Source organism: Ptiloglossa arizonensis, chromosome 5 (assembly GCF_051014685.1).
Source record: "Ptiloglossa arizonensis isolate GNS036 chromosome 5, iyPtiAriz1_principal, whole genome shotgun sequence".
Classification (NCBI taxonomy): Eukaryota; Metazoa; Arthropoda; class Insecta; order Hymenoptera; family Colletidae; genus Ptiloglossa; species Ptiloglossa arizonensis.
This window is the reverse complement of record NC_135052.1, coordinates 16,434,140-16,456,352: the sequence shown is the minus strand read 5'-3', so window position 1 is coordinate 16,456,352 and position 22,213 is coordinate 16,434,140. Positions and strand designations below refer to the sequence as shown.

Genomic DNA, 22,213 nt, shown 5'->3' with positions numbered 1-22,213 from the left:
AAGCTTTAATATTAAATATAGCGATAGCTTTAGGAATATAATTTCGAATGAAAGCACATACACACAGTATCAAAGTAGTGCAAGAAAACATACAAATTATAGTTTTTAATCATTGTAATTATGTGGAGTTTATCGTGATAAAAATAAATTGAATGTAACTTTAATTAAATCATTTTTAATATTTAAAAATTCAAAATGTTAATTAAAAACAATGAAATGTGAAATTATGTTTGAATTTATTTTTATCAGGATTTTATTAAATTGATAGTAATGTTTTCTTGAATATTTTCCGAAAAGTAAAATTATGATATCATATTACTAGATATATACTGTAGATAAGTCAATAAAATTCGCCGCACCGTTTGTTTCGTTCTATCTCACTTGATCTCGTTACGCCGATGGCCCTTTCTACATTACTTAATTTCGTTTGTAGTGATGACAAAGTTGGCCAATATCGAAAATGGGATTGTTTGACTGTAGTCAATCAGGCCTGTATTTTTTAGACTCGCTAATTTACCAGCTCTCTACGATACTATTCACAGAAGAAGTTTTTACGAGCTATTCCATACCAAATCAAATAAGATTTGATACCATATACTCATGGATTATTTTGAAACTCATACTTTTTATTGATAATTTCGAGAAGATAATTCCTATTAAATTTTAACATTCTAACAGGAACGTCTTTTAATATATTACACTACAGTATCAGACAATCGAAAAATATTTACACTGTACTTCAGGGTAATCTCTTGTCCTTATATAGAGTAATTTTAAATCGAGAAAATGTTTATTGGAAGTATGTATAAAATATTAATTATTGTTAATATAAATAATATTTTAAATTAAATTTTTGATTTTACTTTGTTTCTATCCTCGGATTGATTCTGAAAAACATTAGTTGATTCTTTGAACTTCGCTTTATAAAATAATTGTTTTAAAAAGGTAAAACGATTTCGGGAGTATTAAGCAAAATATTTATGGCGATACATGTCACACAGCGTACATGCTACGAATTTCCGCATTTTTTGTAAAAAATAATAGAAAAAAACTAGTTATTAATATTTAAACAATTTAGTTTTGTTTGTGATATTATATTCAAAGAAAATAGGGTTTGAAATCCCTCGAATTGATATTAATTGATTCGCGGACACACATTTTCATGAAATCATTATTTATACTAAAAAGAGATTTTTATTCATAATAGAACTAAACCATGGGAAATTATTACATATAAGACAGGACACATAGTGTTCACATTTAACATAACACCAGTGTATATTGTGTCACAACTGGGATACATAATATTACAATGGTGCATAATAAAATTCTATACATATTTTGTTCTATCTAAAGTAAATTATATTTTGAATGCTTTCCTTCACCATCATATTTCGCTTTGAATCGAAGCGTTTCCGAGAAGATATTAACACCAGAAACATGCAATTCTGACATAAGGTGTAGAAAAATGGCATAAACCAAGGGGTACGAATGTTAACGTAAAAGTAAACAGTATCAATCATCCCACTCGCTTATGTATGTAATATACTGCAATTAATCGTTTCGATTCAAAGAGAATAGCTGGATCTGATATTTGCTTGCTGTTTTTTAAAACAAGCACAAAACTAAATCTCTTAAAAGCATGAACCAACTCTTAATTTTATTTTTGTAACGTATATTATTAATAATAATAATAATTCATATAAACATTATTTCTATTTATTCCTTGTTAGATTTTTTAGCAAATTGCAAGGAGCGATGCCACAATTAAATTGCAAAGGAATTCTTTACACGTATCATTGGAAATATTATTTGCTCCAAGTATGTCCAGTACGGCATCACATTTTTTTTTCTCTTCAAATCGTGTTCAGTATATATACATAATGTATATAAACGTGAGCAATATATATATTATACATATATATTTTCTCCTTTATAGATGTATCTTTGCACAAACTTCACGTGTTTTTTTCTTACGAATATAGTGAAAATTTTACGTTCCGTATGTGACATACATTTGTCACTCATACAGTGACCCTGCAGTATAATTAGTTTTTCCCTCATTATTTTAAATAGTACATGATATCTAATTGTTTGAATATACTTAGTAATATTTTTCGTAATATATTAATCTAGACTCCTACGGAGTGACGAACATTATCGTACACGAAAAGTCCATCTGACGCATGCACACGCGTTAATAAGTTTCTCATCATCTTTTTTATGTCTATTCAATAGTTGTTATTAATATCATACATAATTAACATAAGCTTGGTAATGCGGCAAACTGCATAGATGCAGTTGCAAATTTTTTGGAGAAATTGAACGTACGTTTTGGTGTCAAGTGCTCTTTTAAATACGTAGTATATTTAGGTAACTTAGCACGACAACGACGTCGCAAAACCAAGCTTACGATTTTATTTTACCTTAAACGTAAATACGAAATACATGGCCTTATAAGATCGCTAGAGTCATAATATTTTTCTTTTGAAGTAGACAATAGACAAGTATTGTTAATTATTTAAAATTAACTTTAAAAACCAAAAATTTTCTGAACTGCTATCGTTTGTCGATATTTTATATTTAAGATTCGGCGTCACAGTGGTATTTGTTGTAAATGTCTCTTTAGCGAAATCGGCATAGTTATATTGCACTCGAGTATAATAATTACGATTAAACGAAAAACAATGACTATAGCTAAAACGGGCAACTGACGCGGAACTTCAATTGGCATACGTATAAAACATAAATCTTTTTAAAGTTCTTTTTAAACATAATTTTCAAATTAAACTAAGCTGCACGCCAATTAGATAAAACAATAAAGGTAAATATCTAAGTAATCTGAAAATTATGTGTTATTAAATATATAGTATCTTTCTCAGTCACATTTATATAGATTTTTTTACGTAAATAATAAAATATTTTTATTTTTATAGTTTCAGATTCATATGTACTGACAAATAAAAAATTTTATTTGCAGTGTTCCTCGCTTTTATGCAACCAATATTCTTTTACTTAAGAGTAACAGAATCATTCATCTCTGCCGTTGTTTTTTTATTTATTCTGGACGAACAATTCATCCATTCCAGCGACATGTCACACAATAGGCAATTTTATTGATTTTCCTAAACAAAATGACTACATTTTTTGAAAATTTAGTTCTCTAAATCTATTTAATTCTTAGAACAGACATTATGAGATATCTTTAGTAACATTATATATAGTGACCAAGCATAAGCAGTCTCGAAATTTGGCATGAACTTGGTATAAAAGGAGACAATAAAATATTTTTTCAGTAGTTAATTATTGAGCATTAATTAATAAAGTAAACTAGTTCTATTATATTTCAAAGCTCAGATGAATATTCCATTAGTTCAAGTGTATAATTTAAGTTTTGCTTTAGCTTGCAATTATTCTTTAATAATTTGAAAGTAGTACTTATGGTAACAATTAAGTAATGTACGCATATACTTGTGTAATAATTTTAAATTAATCTATTACAATCTAACACAAACTTCATTATGTTATTCCTTGCATTTGTATTTATTACTTACTAAAGCGAACATAAACTTAAAAATCAATAAAACAATATCAACAAATCCATGAATTGAAATCCCCTTTACAATTTTGTGCCCCCAAATTGTTAAAATTGGCTACTGTGCAACAGTCACAGGTGAATGTGATATTATATCTTCATGAGAATATATGAAAATAAGTCCAAACACGACTTTATTCAAATTGCTTTTAATTATACGTATAATTAAGTCAACACAAATTTCATTTTGTTGATGAGATTTGAATTCATTTAAGAATTTTTATGTCATATAATCAATGGTAATACAATACAATAGATATTAATGTATAACAAGAAACACATCTGTCACAAGAAATATTACCGAAATCACTTTTCGAATATTTATATACTCATAAATAACTAAATTGAATGATGTCAAGTCAGAAAGCCATGCAATTCTAAATTTCAAAGACAGCTAAGTAATATTAGAAATGACACTTCTTTGCCGAATTCTCATCGAACGGCTGTTACTTATTTCAAACCAAAAAATAATTTAATCATATTCGAGATTTTAATCGATGCATACAGTTTTTTCGTAATAAATTTTATCTATTTGCAACTTATAAACTCTATCTTCCAATTCAATTTAATTCCTCCAACAAAACAATTATTTGACATTAATTTTGTGTAAAGCATTCGACACTGTATTGTGCAATTTAAACAAATTACATCACATGCGTAATATTCTCATAAAGATATAACAATAAAAAAAAAAAAAAATTTTGTTTAGCCCCAAACAATTTATCTATCATACAGGATCTTATTGTTCTGAATTGTCAGCCCATGATAGCAAGTAATTTGAGACGCGCTCAAGTTGCTCTATGTCACTCACTCATGAGAACTTAGGTCTCAGGCCAAGATGGAAACAAATCGATATCCTTAAAAAAATTAGTAGCTTCCCCTAATATGTGGAAACGAATGGAATTGATTAGGTTGCATACAAGCAGGGTGCAATGTACTTCTAAAATCAGTATATAGAAAAAGCGAACTCATATTTAGGAGCTTAAGAAAAAGAGGTGGCACGCACGATGGGATTTGAACTCAAGATCTCTTCAAAAGTTGTAATTGCTGGCTGGCCGCTTTGCCTCTGCACCACCGTCGACTTTCCGATATTCTGGTCTTCCGGGCTCTCCTTTTCTTGGACTGGGGGTCCCGATCCCAGATATACAATATCTTTTAAAAAGATATCTCGGAATACATCAACTAGACACGTTTAGTAAACGTGACGCCTATCAACATATTCCGATTATAAAATTAGAAATACCACTCCGAATCTAATGAGATCGCCTAAATGTTATGAAAGTGATAGCACAAAATGTATTTTAATACAAAAATTAGCCGCTGAACAATGACGGTTGCAAATAATTATTTCTGCCCTTTTATAATCACTTTGAACCAGTTTATTTTATAGTAACTGATTTGAAAGGAGTAATTTCATAAAATTTGGAGTACTCAATTAAACAAAGTATAGAGAAAAACGTACGTTAAAAATTGATGCGTTCATGATATAATTTGAGTTAAAAATACATTTTGTACTCCAAGTAAACATGTTGATAAATCCCTCAAATTACGATTATACCATCCGGAGCATATCGTATATTATATTACACCAAATTCTGCTTTTTTCATTGGCAGATACATTAATTTTTGTTATGAAATTATTGTATAAAAGTAATATAGTGACATATTAGTACCACAATTAATGCCTAATTGTAATTTAATTAACAGCGAAATTTACGTGTGCCCATCACTGAATCGCATAGTCCTGAGTTTGCATAGTAAGTGGAACGTGAAAACGTTGAATATGCTTCCTTTCATAAACGATCTACTATGGTATTATATAAAAAGAAACAAAGAAATTCAAACTTTGGATAATACACTGCCATCATAGCAGCGGTTATTGTTCAATATAAGTTCATATAAACTTCTTTGCACATAGCTACAGGCGAATATTGCGGCAAATGTTTGAAACGAAGACAATGTCTGTAGTTATAACATTCACAATGATACTACTGCGATGCATAACAACACTTTTATCAACTTTCATGGCCATAAAACCATAAGAAGTCTTTCAAAACTCAATGACGCACTTTTATGATCAACAATACAAACGTTCATCATGTATACACTCACTTTTCTTTCATCAAATGCTTTCACATCCTTTTTCTTGATTTGGTTTAGTAGGAGGCCAATACACCAGGTGGAGTAGGTACAACAACAGTGTGTTGCGGCACTACTGGTGGTGCTGGTGGTGCCAATGGATGCCCGACCAAAACTGCCGCTGTCGGGATCGGCAGTACACCAGATTGAGGAATGGCTGATGGTGTGTTGACTTGTGTCGGTGGTCCTTCTGCTGCATGTTTTCTTAAATGTCTCAACATATTGCCTTTTTCAACAAATGTTTTTCCACAATCTGGACAGGTGTGTGGTCGCTCATCTGAATGCGATCGTCTGTGGGATACTAAGTGTCCTTTACACATGAAGTCTTTCGGACAAAGGTCGCAACGGAATGGCCTCTCAGCATTGCTTCCTTTATTATGCGATCGCATGTGGAAAAGTAGATTACCCTTTAATGGGAAGCTTTTGCCACATTCTGTGCACACAAATGGACGTTCACCGGTATGACATCGCATATGATTTACAAGATGTTCCTGTAATAAAAAATATAATTATTTAAAATCATCTCATACTATCAATGTTGTTTTTACTTTAAATTTAAATTTAACTAATTCAATGATTATGAATAATTTTCTACCAAAGGACAAACCAGTTATAATTTCAATGTTTTTATCGTTGCAATTAAAAGTTGTTGAAATAATTTTAAACTTGTAGTAATATAAAGCAAATGTTTAAAATCAATGTACCTTTCTTGTAAATGGTTTTGAACACACGTTACAACAGTGCGAAGAATCTCCGGTATGTTGACGGAGATGATTATTAAGGTGTTCTTTCCTAGTGAACGTCCTCTGACAGAATTCACACCTGTGCGGTGATTCGCCGGTGTGGATTCGGACATGATTCGTCAAATGCTCCTTACGAGTAAATGACTTGGAGCAGAAGTGGCATCGATGTGGCGATTCGCCTGTATGTTGACGCACGTGATTTGTCAAATGTTCCTTCCTCGTGAAGGATTTGGTGCAATACTGGCACTTGTGCGGTGACTCACCCGTGTGCTGCCTGACGTGGTTCACCAGGTGATCCTTCCGCGTAAATGCTTTTGGACAGTACTGACAGCGGAAGGGCGTCTCCCCTATACAGTTTATAACGAATTGCGATTTTTACTGGTCATTCAGATAACGAGTTATGCTGCACAAGTTGAGTTTTGTCTAATGCAATGCTTAAATAAGGCATGTATCGAACTATGGATTTTAATTAAATTTTATTTAACGTCTGTGGCATATTTAGTTGTTTCGCGTTGTTTCTTTAAACGATAGTTTTGAAAAGAAAATTTGAACACAGATTTTGGCAATTTTTGTTTTATGAAATACAAAGCGGAGTATAAGGAGTTCATTCGATATTGCCGTTTCCGTACATTACATAGAAGGAAAATTGGTTTGTGCAACAGTAAATATTTACTGAAGATAATTCCGATGTTTAATATTCAAAATGCAATTTTTAATTTTGTAATATTATGATTTTAAACAGAAAGTATATTATAAACTTCCTTACGTCGAACTAAATAGTATAATGATATGCCACCTACAAAATGAAATGAGAATGAAAATGGAACTATATACAAGTCTTTAAAATGATAAGAAGCTCACTAAACGTCTTTAGAATGCAAATGTAGTATGAACGTTTTTAGCGAAAGGACTCTGAAACAGTTGATAAAAAGCATGTATGAGAGCGGTGTATGAGGCAGAACAGTAAATGTCTCTAGGGATTCAATGAAATGGGATAATAGTGATCAGATAACTAATTGCTAGTTAGACACAATGTAAATTGTTATACACGAACAATAAACGGATTATTCCCGATATCACTGTAAATGAACTTCCTCACATATATACATATATACATGTATATGTTTCGCATGCAAGTATGCAACTCAGAGCTAAACATCCGTTACAAGCGAAGTCGAGATTGCGGCCCGGAAGCGAAACACTCATTAACGATTATTGTGACACATTTGTCATGAAAGTGATCGATTTTTAGACGAACACGAACGATTTGGTGTGTGTTACATGACATTATGAAAGGTGACTCAGCTCCCTAACGTGTTTCTTAACTAAATAATTTTCTAGCCATGTATAACTACTCTTAGAGACAAATATTACAATCGGTTGTCCGTGAAGTGGACATCTGCCAACCGCTCTCACCTGTGTGTTGGCGGATGTGGTTAACAAGGTGTTCCTTTCTGGTGAACGATTTGGAGCAGAAGCCGCATCGGTGTGGAGACTCACCCGTGTGCTGGCGAACGTGGTTCAAAAGATGCTCCTTTCGCGTGAATGTCTTCGAGCAGAAATCACAGCGGTGCGGCGTCTCACCCGTGTGCCACATTATGTGGTTCGTGAAGTGCTCCTTTCTCGTAAACGACTTACCTGTATTTGCAGCGATAAACAGAACCAAAAACACGAATACTTGATTATACTGTAATACGAATGAAAAATAAAAAACTGTCATCGAGTACACGTATGGGACGATTCCAAGATGATTAATTACCAATAGAGATCTTTATAAAAATAATTTTTCCCTAGTAAATTGACCTCAGGTGAAATCATGTTGCTTTCTTTCACCCTCTCCTTTTAGGTAGCCTAGTGCACCATACAAACATATGTGAACACTTTGGAATGCACGCTAGGACATTGCACTATACGGGTACCGGTTTAAACAACTTTTTAAATTACCAATATGTTTACTGAATATAATAATTCATCAATTGCAGTATACAATAACTGCGATATGAAATTAAGAAAATGCATTCTTTAATCGATTTGCGCAAGTCCCGCGAACCCTGAGCTTTTCTTTTTACATATCGATGGTGACTGTATAAAACACGGAATTAACAATTATTCCTTTATTTTGTGTAAACCTTTCTACAGTTAACCATATGAAAATTCTGCTTACGTATATCTACGGATGAAGTCTTCTTCTTGATATTTATCTTATAATAGAATCACTTTGTTCGTTTTTAACGATTTTGTTAACATATAAAATATAACTTCATGTGTGATCTGAATTGGTTTTGGAAAAGTGAATCTGAAAACGTAAATCCAAGGGAACAAAGTGTTTATGTGAAACATGATAAACGAGGTATAATATTTATTGTGGGTTGCAATAATCTACACGTCACGTATTAACTTAATCTTGCGTAATTAGCAGCTCAAATTATTTACGTAATGAGATTTCAGTTGACAATTTTGGAACTATTAGATAGCACAATTGCTAATTGTTCGATTTGTTATAGAAAAAATAATTTCAAGCAGTTCAACTTCTTTACATGTTTCAAAAGACAAAAGGTACTTTTTCCCCAAAAATTTGATAGAGGATACGCCGTGACTTTATAGCAGGAAAAAAATCGGATGTGAGAAAAATCTTCCACAATTGGTATTGCTCGGATATGGAAATTAATTTTCCGATTCATTACTACTTCACCTTCGAAGAATTACAGAGAATAAGAGATGTATAGTGGTTGATACTTTAAAAATGCGATAATAAACCATTCCGTGAAGGTTTATAATGATGTTATAAATCGAGAGTCGATTTTTTAAAACAGTATATAGCTTTGTGATTATACGTATGGTAAACAAATTGAAAGTTTAACAGGAAATTTAAGAAAGGTCATTATAAAGATTATTGATAAGTTTATGAGATCACAATGTTATTGTTGTATAAGTTAGTCATTGAATCCTGTTATATACTCAAGGAAATAAATTCCATATACGAATGTATTGATTTCAATTTTCGATCTGTTTCCTATAAAGCTTAGTATAAACATTGTTAATATTTTCTAAGAATAATTAATTTTAATAATTATTCTTAACTATATTTTACTTTGTATTTCATAGATTATCGTTAAAAATTGTATTGTACGTATTTTACTTAGCGAGTTTCTATATATATTTTATATGTATTTATAATAGTATATTTCAACTTTACGTGACGAATTTTTAATCATAAAAATAATAATTCACGATTATAACATTGTATATTATTGATAAAACGTTTTTGACACCGTTATTAAGAGTAATACAACGAAATTAATTTCACTGTATCTAGTGCTTTGTTTAAGTGATCCTTTAATACCTAGTTTTAATATAAATAGTTTTTCGGAATGAAATTATTATTGTATAATATATTTATAATAAGAGAACATATATGCAATACATTGTATTCACTAAACAACTTTTAATTGAATATAAATCATTAAAAGCAAAAAAAACCATGATTTCAAAATAATATGTTAATATTAACGAAAAAGCTAAATAACATAGAGTTTTTTAAAACAATGATTAAATATTTCTACTCAACCTGCACGTACACCCTGTCTTATTACAAATCGTGTATTTTGCATTTGAGAAAAAATATAACGATAGCTATAATATAATATTTGCTGTTAAAATTACCATGATAATAGACGAAATTACGATCAAAATAAGAGTAATTTTTTGTGTAAATTTAGAAAGTGAAACCATATCATGTTTACATGGAAATAAGACGTATAGCAATATGTACCAACCGCTTATATTTACGAAATAGTAAGTCATGCCATCAAAGTTTGTAGCGAAGAGCAGATGTAGTATCCCGAGGGTGTATAAAACGGTGGCAAACGTCCCGTCACAATAGTAACTAAGAAAGGAATAATATACGCCGGGCGAAGACACTGGCAATTCTAAGGTTAGAGAGGCGCTTTTGTAAAGGAATGCGCGCGACCTGCGACAGGGGGTTGCTAGTCACGATGCGCGATCAATTCTCGCGAATTTTATTTCACTTCCATGAACCTACAAGCCGGCGTACTTAAAGTACGTTTGCTATAATTTCGCGATGCAAAATGTATTAAACAACTTATAACAATCTCTATTTTTTTTGTTTGTTACTCCGAATTTTATGTTAAATTTTTTGCTTTTGAGTCTTCGAGATTTCAAATTTAGTAAAATCCTTTAAATTAAATTTGAGCATTTCCGAATTGGAATAATATAGTTCAAATATTATCGGAATCAATTTATTTAAATTTTACTACAATTGATTCCCAAATTCTGAATTAAAATTTAATTTTATCGATTTTCGTTCCTTTTAAACATTCACGTTCCAAATCGAATTTAATGAAAAGAAACCCATCCCACAAAGTAAAATAAGCAAATAAAATGATTACATTGAAAAAAATATTGAATAGTATTTTGCTAAATAACTATTATAATTTCATTACAAATCATTTAACTGCACATTTTTCAAATTGTACATATCTGCATAAATGCATTTATATGAGTAAATTTCTTGAATCATTATTAAAAAGAAATTATAATGAAAGATAGTTTAATACACGACTATCAAATTTATAAATATCTAATTTGTATGTGCATTCTTTATAAAAATCATTATACGTGTATATATACATAAGGAAAATAGATAATTAAATATTATAATATAGTAATAGTATAATACTACTGCAAATAATTAAGTTCAGTTTAAAGGCGATCAATAAAAGGAAGACCAGTTACATACAAATTTCAAATAAAACTAATACTAATGTTCATAAATATTAAAATATTTTGCAACAACCTTTGATTCTTGTAATTTCTTTATGGCAAATTTCATAATAGATACTACTTCACAGAATTTTATATTAATTTTTACTTATTTAGAAGTTTAAAATATAAAAATCAGCATACTCTTTTTAGGAATAGAAAAACAAATTTTGTACAATTGTTATATTTATATTCAAGTCCTGATAAAATTTAATATTAAACTATATTTTAAAATTTGCTTACAACATATATTAAAAACTTCTAATCCATGTCATTTAAAATTTCGAATAATATTACAAGGATTTCTTTGTGATAAATAGTTTGTATCAATAGATGTTACTGTAGTAGTAGATGTAAAATATCATCTAGAATGGAAAAAAATTAATTTCTTCTACTCACGAAATTAAGAGTAAATTATAGTTAATAATGAACACAAATTTTAATTTCAATCTTTAATTTTCTGTAAGCAGTATATTGATTCTATGATATTCTGGAATCGTCCCATTATTTAATGTGTTCAAATTGTTATATATCTTAGATATGGTACGTGTCAGAAAATATTAAATAGTCATTTGTTATAATCTTTCTACATACATAAATTGCTGTTAATTTTTTGTGATCTCAGATTAGATCAAACCAAACAGCACATTTTGCTTTCATTTGTTGTGTTGTCAAATTACAGAATCTATTTCTACAACAATTATACAGTTAGATAAATACTTTAACAAAATTACTTTACTAATGATTTTTTAATCATTATTATCAGATTTTAATATGTTTCACTTAAGATAGGCTTTGATGTAAAAATATAACAAACACCTAAATATTTTTATTCTTTATACTTCTTTGAAGTAGTATGACAAGCTAAGTCGTAAATTCAGTTATACAACATGCGTATTTAAATTTTTGATTCGTGAAAATTTCAATTTAAAATAAAACTTTTTCTTTTTAAATAAATGAATTGTTACATATTTCTTTAAAATATATTTTAACGTTTAAATGTAATCTGTAGATGATTAATGAACACATAAGGTCCATGGATTTATGAAACAAATTGTATAATTATACTTTATATTTTAGATATAAAATAGAAAGTATTATTTTGATTACATTCTATAATTATTTATTAATTTTTATGCCTATTTTGTTAACATTATGCACAAATAATAGCAATATAAAAATGAAAGTCTATTATAAAAATATGTACAATGTACTGAATGCATACAATACATTTATAAAAAATTTGGCTAAAAAATTATGTTTAAAGTTTTGTATTAACCACATACTCTGTATGTGGAAGTGCATCTGACTACTGTCAGAATGTCGTAAATTCAAATGCACCACAATATATACTTTTTTATTTATATGTGATACTTTTGGTTTTGAGATTACTATAAATAGATACATATTGAATACCAAATAAAAGTTTAAAAATAGGATTTTAAACATTAGTTTTTCTCGAAATTTGAAATACTGCATCTTAAGCGTTTAATATATTATTATACATAGTGTGCACTATTTAAATACTATATATGCAAATTTGAGCTAAATCAGTGATTCAAACATTGTGCGTGTTCCATATAAGTACAAATTATAACAAGTTTACATAGTATGACTTGTTTAAATATAAATCCTCGATTATTTCTTTTGCTCTTGTAAAAATATAAGAAATTAAAAATTTATAAGAGAAAATGTAATAAAGGGATTAAATATTTCCTGAATTATTTACAAAGATTTTAACATCAGATGCTTTAAAATACAATTGCATACTTTCCCTACAAGAATTTTATAATGTGATTTGAATATAATTTAACAAAATAAATAATACGTGTTTCTCATTAATCCTTTACATAATACATTTAGATACGCTTTCTATGTAAAATAATTTTATTCTCCATCAATACAGAGCTGGTATACTATAGAACAATGTTTGAAAGTCACTGACCTACACTGAAAGCAAGAATTAATGCATGACAACATTTTATAAAAGTAATTCAATTCCTCTAACATGTTTCACTTTCCAAACAGTATAACGTTCAGTAAGAATTCTAAAATATAAATTAAAATATAATTTTTGTATAAATTGGAAATAACTGAATATGCACATTTAAACCAAATATACCATCTAATAAAAATTAAACCAAACCAAATTTTGCCTTATACTTTAAATGTCCGAAAAAGTAACTAAGTGTGCATATGTAAATCAGATATACTGTGTAATCAAAACTAAAATAATACAAATTTTTTTCAAAAAACAAAGTATGTAATATTATATATTGCAGATATTATTTTAATAGTTTTATGAGAAAATACATTTATTAAGCATATTATGTGATATATTATGCATATATGTAAAACAACATATCACACATAAACATAATACTTCACGCTAATGAGAAAATGAAAAAATGAATTACTTACCGCATATTTCACAACGAAATGGTGTATCATTGGTATGTGAACGCATATGATTTGCAAGATGTTCTTTGCGTGTGTACTTCTTCCCGCAAGCTTGACAATGATGCGGAGTCTCTCCTGTGTGCCACATAACATGGTTCATAAAGTGTTCTTTGCGAGTAAAGCTCTTTTTGCAAATATCACATCGATGCGGTGTTTCACCCGTGTGTTTGCGAACATGATTTACCATGTGTTCTTTTCTAGTAAATGTCTTTGAACAGTATTGGCACCTGAGATACAAAATAAGGGAATAGTTATTTTCAACTTGGATTTTCTTTAAAGAAGAAAAAAATTACAAATCTTATAATTGTTATTTAAGTTTAATGAAATAAATATTTGTATCACTATTATTAAAAGTTAATTCTTACGAATTTACTTAACTGAAGACTGCATTTTATTACTCTAACTGCAGTAAGTGAAAAAATGAATGCATTTACCTGTAAGGTGTTTCTCCCGTATGACAACGAGTATGATTATCCAAATGTTCCTTCCTAGCAAAGCTTTTTCCACATACTGTACAATTGTATGGTTTATCAGTAGCATGTCGCTTCATATGACGCTCTAATGAAGGCGCATTTGCAAACACATGAAAACATACTGTACATGTAAACATGGATCCTCCCAAATGACATTTACCATGACGTGTTAAATCGTTTGCGTTTAAAAATGCTTTGCCACACACCTGCATAATAAATTTTAAATATAGGAAACAAAAGTTAAATAAAAAGGAAAATCATAAGAAACTATGATTTGTTATGTACCTGACAAGTAAAAGGCTTTCTTTCTGTATGATATCGACGATGTACAATAAGTTGGTAGCGAAATTGAAAAATTTTTCCACATATTTCACAAGCATGACTTCCAACTGACACTGGTGACGCGCTCGGTCCTGGAGTAGCTTCACCATCACTCGATTTAATATCGAACTTATTTAATTGTACTTGTTGTACAATTGGTGTTCCATTTTGTATAGTGGTAACTGTTTGTGTAGGAACAGTACTTCCAACTAAGGTTGTACCAGCTGCTATTTCACTTTGTAACTTTCCAAATACTTCGTGATATGCTAAAAGCTGATTAATATCTTCAACATTCACCTGAAGAATATAATATAAATTTTACAATTAAACATTGTACATTACATTATATAAGATGTTGTATAACACATTATAATGTTTTTTTTTTACCTTATACATATTTTGCACCATCTCAACACCAAGAGTTTTTGCTAAATCTTGTTCATTTCCAGCACTGATTTTCACAACTGAACCATCAGCTGTTCTTACATCCATCATATGACCCCCTGGTTTTAAATCTGGCACTTGAAATCTACACAGAAATTGTAATGTTTGTTATATTATAAAAAATTATTAAACTTAATATAGAAATAAACTGTGTAAACATACTGTGTCATATTTAGTTGACGGAGCTCCTTTTCTTTTTCTGGTTTTTCTGAATTACTTTGACTTCCACCTTCAGTTGAAGAATTTCCACTTATATTCACACCAATTTGCTGTTGCTGTTGCTGTTGTTGTTGCATGAGACTTTGTTGCAGATCTTGAGATGTTTGTAACTGGAGATCACATTGCACTTGACAGTGAACTTGATTGTCACTACAACGTTCAGTTGTGCAACTACCACCTTCATCTTTTACTTTGTTATCATCTCTCTGTGCGTTTTGATTATGTGCAGTTGGTCCATTGTTCTGAGCATTTTGATGATTTTGCATTTGATGGTGAGATTGTTGCTGTGGTTGTTGTTGGGGTTGCTGCTGCTGTTGTGGCTGTTGTTGCTGCTGGTGCAGCTGCTGCTGTTGTGCCTGCATTTGTTGTTGCATTTGTGCATGTGCTGCCTGTAAATGACTGACGCTGGCAGGTATATGTGGTCCATCTAAATTAAGGCCTGGTAGAGAAACTGGAATCTGCTAAATAAAATATAAAAAAACAATATTACTAAATCCTTCTCCTCAAAAAAGATAAATTGTAATTCCAAAAATTAAATAATGAAAAATGTTAAGAATTTTAATGATACACATTTTGCATTATATATTTTTTACTAGCTGACATACTGTAAATTGGATTACAAACATAACAATAATAATAATAATATAGTGCTAGTCATACCATGTACATTTGGTAAAAAACAAACCTGACTGTACTACTACAGATGCACGATCGCCGACATTATGCGCACCTCTCCTCGCGCATCACGTACGCTTAGGAAGGAACCCCTTCTCCATTATCGGCGTCCATGCGTTTGTAGTAACACGGCCAGATTTTTTTAATCGAACGTTCATTATATATTTAAATTATAGCAACTAACATACAATAATATGCAATGAAAAAAGAAGTTAAAACAATGAACAAACTTTAATAAGAAGCCATATTTCAAATTATAAATGTGAAATTGCAAGTACTTCATATATATTTAGTACAATACATAACTTTGCTACCTACTCACACTTATATTAAGTTACATACAACACAGTATGTTACCACAATTCCTGAAAAGAAGATTCTAGTCTGGATTCTCTATAAGCTATACTCAATAACTAGACATTGCATACCTCTAAGTAAACAAACCTGTGGATTTGGTTGTAAAGAACTATGATGACTGCTACTGCTAACTGACGGTTGATGATGATGATGTGTAGGTGTTGACTGATGGTGCGAACTGGAAGTCAACGCCATTTCTTGGTTCAATGAAGAGGCTGGCTCTTTGGAAGATGCCTCTCCACCTCCACTACTCCTATGTGAGGAGTTGTGGTGGGAATGGTGATAGACTGAGACCTGAGGTAGCGGTCCAGGAAACAGATTGGTCAGGACCCAATATTTAGCTACCGAGGAGGCTAACGCTACGGCTGTACCTACACGCAGGTCCGCGGATGAATGTGGGGTACTCCCTACATTGCCAAGACTAGTTGTAGTAGCCAAACCACCTGGGTATGAAGGACGACCACTTTGACCCGCGTTTACATCCTACCGATATACATTCAAACATTTGTACAACATTGATAGGGCATGCAGTGGCATGCATCAGGCTCATTCCCAATCGACAAATGCGCTACTTTCCAATCTCCCATTAAATGTTTAGTAACCAGTACCAATATTGGTATTCATTATTATATACAAGAATTGCATGTCAGTGAAAGTAAATAACAAAGATAAGCTTCTGACCCCATTTGCAAAACTATTTAAAACATATTTTAATGCTTAAAGATTATATTGTTTATACTAACTATTATAGTGTATTTGAATGTTATAAATACATCATTCTACTTTTGGGATCTATTCTTAATATACAAAAGTATGTGCTTCTATAAATATTTCATATTATGAAAAGTGCAAGCTAATAAATAAAATAATCAAGCATAAACTACTTCATTTAAAAGTGCTACAAGCAATTAAATTTACTTAAAAAATACCATAACTTAAGCATATGTCTTTATTATCTACACACAATTTTGTTAAATACCACTAAATGTGAATAAGTAATATACTATAATAATGTATGAAAAATAAGCACAAATGATCCAATATAACTTTAAAAATATAATTGATACAAATTAACATAAATGAAATTAATACTTTTAGATATAAATATCAATTAAAAATCAAAATGTCACGAATTACATAATTAATGATAAACATATTTCAATCAGTAATGATTTTTTGAACATGTCCCACAATATTTTTGAACTGTAGTTTTAATATAATACATCAATTGCGCATTTGTGGTTTGGTAAATAGCCTGTTTCAATTGAAAATATTCTTACCTCTTGTTGTGCCTGCGTAGTCGCTGGCAATGCATGCTGCTCACTATTCATCTTTGTTCACTGAAGAATACTAACTAAGTGTTCCTGATATACTTCATTTCTCATCCTGCAAAACAAAATTAATTTAACTATAACAAATTAATAGTTTCTTCTGTTATACGAAATACCATTATCTTCCATCTCATTATAGAGGTAATTTTCTTGTATTGCTTATAAAATACTAATAATTATTAAAAATAGTATGATGTTTCAAAGAAAAACAAAATTATATACAATTGATAGAATAACTAGATTACCATTTACACCGTTAGAACTGATTAGCAAAATAAATTTTCCAATTTAACCTCGAAATTAATTAATTTAACATCAATAGAAGGAACAGTACTCCCAATATAACGAATTTGAAAGAATTCATTAGGCATAAACTTATTATTATATAATATTGATACGGCAGATTAATATCACAAAAAGAATAAACGACATGTTGTAAAAATAAGAAAGTAGTTATTTTAACCTCGCAAATATTTAAGAGTTTTTTGTCGAGTGAGCGGGAAAAGGTGAGTCATCCGATACAATCGTTTGAAGGCGATAAAGACAAATAGAGAAACACTAAAATGTTAGCGTACCAGTGGTTTGTACAAGTACACAGCTGTGTTCCCATATTTGCCAGGACTTGCCGCAGATCCCCCCGCACTTACGAGAGGATTCACGGGCACCATCTTCTGGTGTCTTAGGCATATGACGCGTCAATTATCGTGACTCGTAGAACGAGGACAAGAGGTCACAAAATGGAGGTTCCTCGGGATTCGGGGCAAGGGGATTTATAGAAACCGTACGAGAGGGCCGAAGCGATAATCGAGAGAGCTCGGAGGGTGGACTCACGTGGTGTACGGTGCCATCGGCGGTTCTGGCATCTCGCTTCGTCGGCCCTAGGCCGTCTTGTACACAGGGAGACACGCGTCCCGATGCAGGGGGGGACGCCTTTCGCCGCCTCTCGACGTCTCACCTCGCCACGGGTACCCACAAGCAAATCCCTGATAATGGCCACGCGCCCTCGCCCTCCACCTCCACAATATATTTGAAGCAAAGTCCGCAAAGCTTAGGAAACGGGATTGCCAATTTTTACTCAGATAGATGCTAAATGGCGCAAGATTTTCACGAAAACGCTGGCAAGAGCCTACGTGCTCGCGGTTAACAGAAAATACGACGACTGTCATGGCGTCCCTCGCCCACCCCGCAGGAACTTACGCGCTAGCAGTATCATTTAGTCGACCACCTTCTGATCAGCTTCTATGTAGAAATCACTTAATAAATAAGCTTTGCCACAATGAAAAATGAATTCCTGGCGAAATTTTAAGGAAATAAACTATCTAGTTTATAATACGATAAAATGAAATATGTCAAGTGCTCTTTGTTACTTCATTCAGTCTGCGCGCGCAACATCCGGGTGCGCGCGCCATTTGGTCACTTCCTGTGTCAAATCCCGCCAATTTAAAAATATATTCACGTGCTTGTAATATAATAATTCTCTATTCGTTTATAATTGATTTACACATGTCGAGGGTTTTAAAAGTTACGATCAATATTTATAGATTAAAAATTGTTTTATTATTTTCCATAATTCTTACAATCATGTACATTTTTTCAAAATAAAAAGATACATTTTTATATCATTGTTTTTTATTTTATTTCATCAATATCATAATTTTCATAGAATTTGATAAGTTAACTTTTGCATAGTAAAAAAAAATATGTTAACTTGTAAAACAATTGTATAATTTTTTATGATATTATTACACCATATTCATTGGAAGTGGCAAAATATTCTCTATTACAGTTTCATATTCAAGGAAAAAGGTTACAAGAAAAAAATTAATTTTTAATTATTTTAGATAGATATATATTATATTTAACATTTTCTTACATTTATTAATAAAATGTCAATATTTACATCAATTTGTACATACAATTGACCATTTCGGTCTTTATACATAGGATAAATTTTATAAAATGATTTATGCGAATATCTTTCAAATTCAAGAACATATCTATTAAAACAAACTATCTATATAAAAAATATTCAGTTTGTAAATGCATATCATTTAGCTAAAAACTAGTTTATAACTTGAAAATTAAGTTATTTTAAATGGAATGTATATTATTTTTGAATGCACATAAATGATTTATAATTTTATTGGAAAATTTTTAAAATATGACATGTTCACTATTCCGTTTAAAAAACGATGTACAAGCTTACAGAACTTCAAACTTAAATATATTTTCCATATGTCCTCAAACTTTGAAGACAATCCCATTGATCAATTTGTAAAAATTATCTTGTATAATAACATGTACAAATATTTAAATACACACGTATTACACAAAAAGTATTTTGTTTTGGTAGTGATATGTTGGTGCACCAATGAAAAGTACTTTCAGTAAATGTTTAAAATTATATTTATGAACTTGTTTCAAATATTCGTGATATGAGGATATGATTTTGTTAATCATATTCTTAGATAATAGAAAATATTGACTAGTATAATAAATTATACAATAATAATTATTAATCGTCACAATATCGAAATTAAATAAAAAAATATCAACATAAAACATTTATAATTATTTGGTATCATTATAAATACATTATAGAGTATATATATATGTATATATGTAAATATGTAAATATGTATATACATGTATATATATATATATATATATATAGGGTGTCCAAAAATATATGACCAAATTTATGCAGTATATCGGTCAAGTAAGTTAAAAGAGTTTATATAAACCCAAGCTTAGAAATGTTTTATTAGCTGTTTTATTAGAGATTCATGATCCATTAGCAAAACTATTCTTATCACTTTGATAATTCCTTAGATGAGATATTAACTCAGACAAAAGTAACTATCAATTTATTAAAATGCGATGTAATAGACTTGTAACAGCAATATGCACAAAAAAGTTTCAAATTGAAGATATACTTTAAGTTGGAAATGTTAAATTAAACATATAAAGAAAAAATTTCACAGATTGTACAAGTAAACTCAATTATCAATGTTCAATGAATAAGTACTATGTTTATCATTGTAAATTAATATTTGGCAATATATATATAAGAAGAACGTTATATTCATTCAAATTTAAAAATTCAGTAACTGCAGCCATATCATAAATCAAGTTAACAATGAACAGAGAATCTACATTCCTTTTAATGATACTATTTACCGATTATTCTTTATTTACATAAAATAGAATATTCAATTTTCATAATAGTGAAGGAATGGAAACGTTTGGTGCGTCACATTTCCATAAATCCAAGAACAAGTATCATTGATGACTAATGAATAATACCTAATAGGATGTTTTGTTTAAAAATGAATGAATTTTTATAACACATTAGGTTCGAGAAACGTAAATACGCGTTATTACGAAAACTTCTTGCAAAAACGAAACACGTAAATACGCGTCGTTCTGTATTCGACCTTTCCACTTTACGACTGAATCAGTTCTAGAGTTACTCCAACGCAAATGTGTTGAGATAAGATCACCAAAACAATCTTTCCAATTTGATGGAACATGTCATATAACAAATGAGTCATTGAATGTGATACATACAAAATTATATGCTATTCTAGAAAAAATATTCAAAAGTTTTTAATCCAATAATTTTTTTATGTTGTTTTACACACATTGAATTTAGTGTCACTTGATTTCAGTTTTTGCCATGTAACTGTACAAAAATTTGACTAATAACAATGTGGTAAAAATTGCAGACGAATTCTAAGAACATATTTAAAATTCAATTACAATATTTTTTGTATACTAGAAATGCTTAAAAACATTTGATAGTTATCACGAATGGAAACTTCAGTTCTTACAAAAAAGTTTCTAAACATTTGTTACAAATAATGTGAACGATTTATATATTAAACTTTTAATATCTTATAACTTATTTATAAAACATTGTGAATATGGGTTCATATAAACTTTCTTCACTTTCTTAACTTTGTTAACACAATTTATATATTTAGGCCCACATTTTTTGAACTCTCTGTATAAATATACACAAGAAACTTAAGCTCTTTTTTTAATGGATTCTATCTATATCTCCTAAATCTTGCAAAACATAATATGATTCATAGATGATCACTGTTTTATGTTGCAATGCTTGCTAGCATATGCTTCTGCTTAAGAAAGAAAGCAGATTTGTGCATTCCATTTTTACTGCGTAGTAAAATTATACAATGTATGATATCGTTAAAATTGTGTCATTATACTGTATTTGCGTTAAGGGAATACAGGTTGCATTAAAAAAGAACTTAAATGATCTTGATATCTCAAAAACTGTAATCTTCGTAAAATGTGATTTTTATCATATTATGTGCTTTTTTGAATCAAATATTTTATACTTCATAATTTATCCGTATTATCAAAAACAATGAAGATATTTTAAATTCCAGTCTTAGGTATTTCACCTTCTATACATATATATAAAAATTATACATATTTTAAAATTTTGATTTTATGAAAATGACTGAAATGCGATTTTATAAAAATATATTAAACACAAATAAGTTACTTTAGTGATATGAGGGTGCATTGAATTTATAGGTACTAATTTATAATACAGTAGAATCTCCATTATTTTAATCTTCTTTGCACATTTTATTATGTGAAGATGTTCTCTTGTAGTTTTTTATTTTTTTATTTTTCTAAAAA

General features: G+C 30.0%; 1 protein-coding gene across 6 annotated transcripts; it reads right to left on the bottom strand.

Annotated features, from left to right (window-relative positions):
* Nucleotides 1–1,253: 1,253 nt before the first annotated feature.
* On the bottom strand, nt 1,254–18,890 carry LOC143147597 (uncharacterized). Of its 6 annotated transcripts, none has more exons than XM_076312976.1 (13): nt 18,371–18,890; nt 17,489–17,594; nt 16,296–16,691; nt 15,120–15,637; nt 14,901–15,042; nt 14,478–14,810; nt 14,154–14,398; nt 13,681–13,946; nt 7,894–8,115; nt 6,741–6,824; nt 6,439–6,656; nt 5,708–6,225; nt 1,254–4,803 (listed from the first exon to the last, which is right to left on the bottom strand). In XM_076312976.1, the coding sequence occupies exons 2-12, from the start codon at nt 17,537–17,539 to the stop codon at nt 5,752–5,754; spliced, it is 2,949 nt and encodes a 982-aa protein (XP_076169091.1). In that variant the 5' UTR covers nt 17,540–17,594; nt 18,371–18,890; the 3' UTR covers nt 1,254–4,803; nt 5,708–5,751. The 6 variants fall into 6 exon arrangements, with proteins under 6 accessions (XP_076169091.1, XP_076169090.1, XP_076169089.1 ...); XM_076312975.1 differs by having other exon boundaries at nt 6,439–6,824; nt 16,296–16,502; nt 16,584–16,691; nt 18,371–18,889; XM_076312974.1 differs by having other exon boundaries at nt 6,439–6,824; nt 15,120–15,634.
* Nucleotides 18,891–22,213: the final 3,323 nt, after the last annotated feature.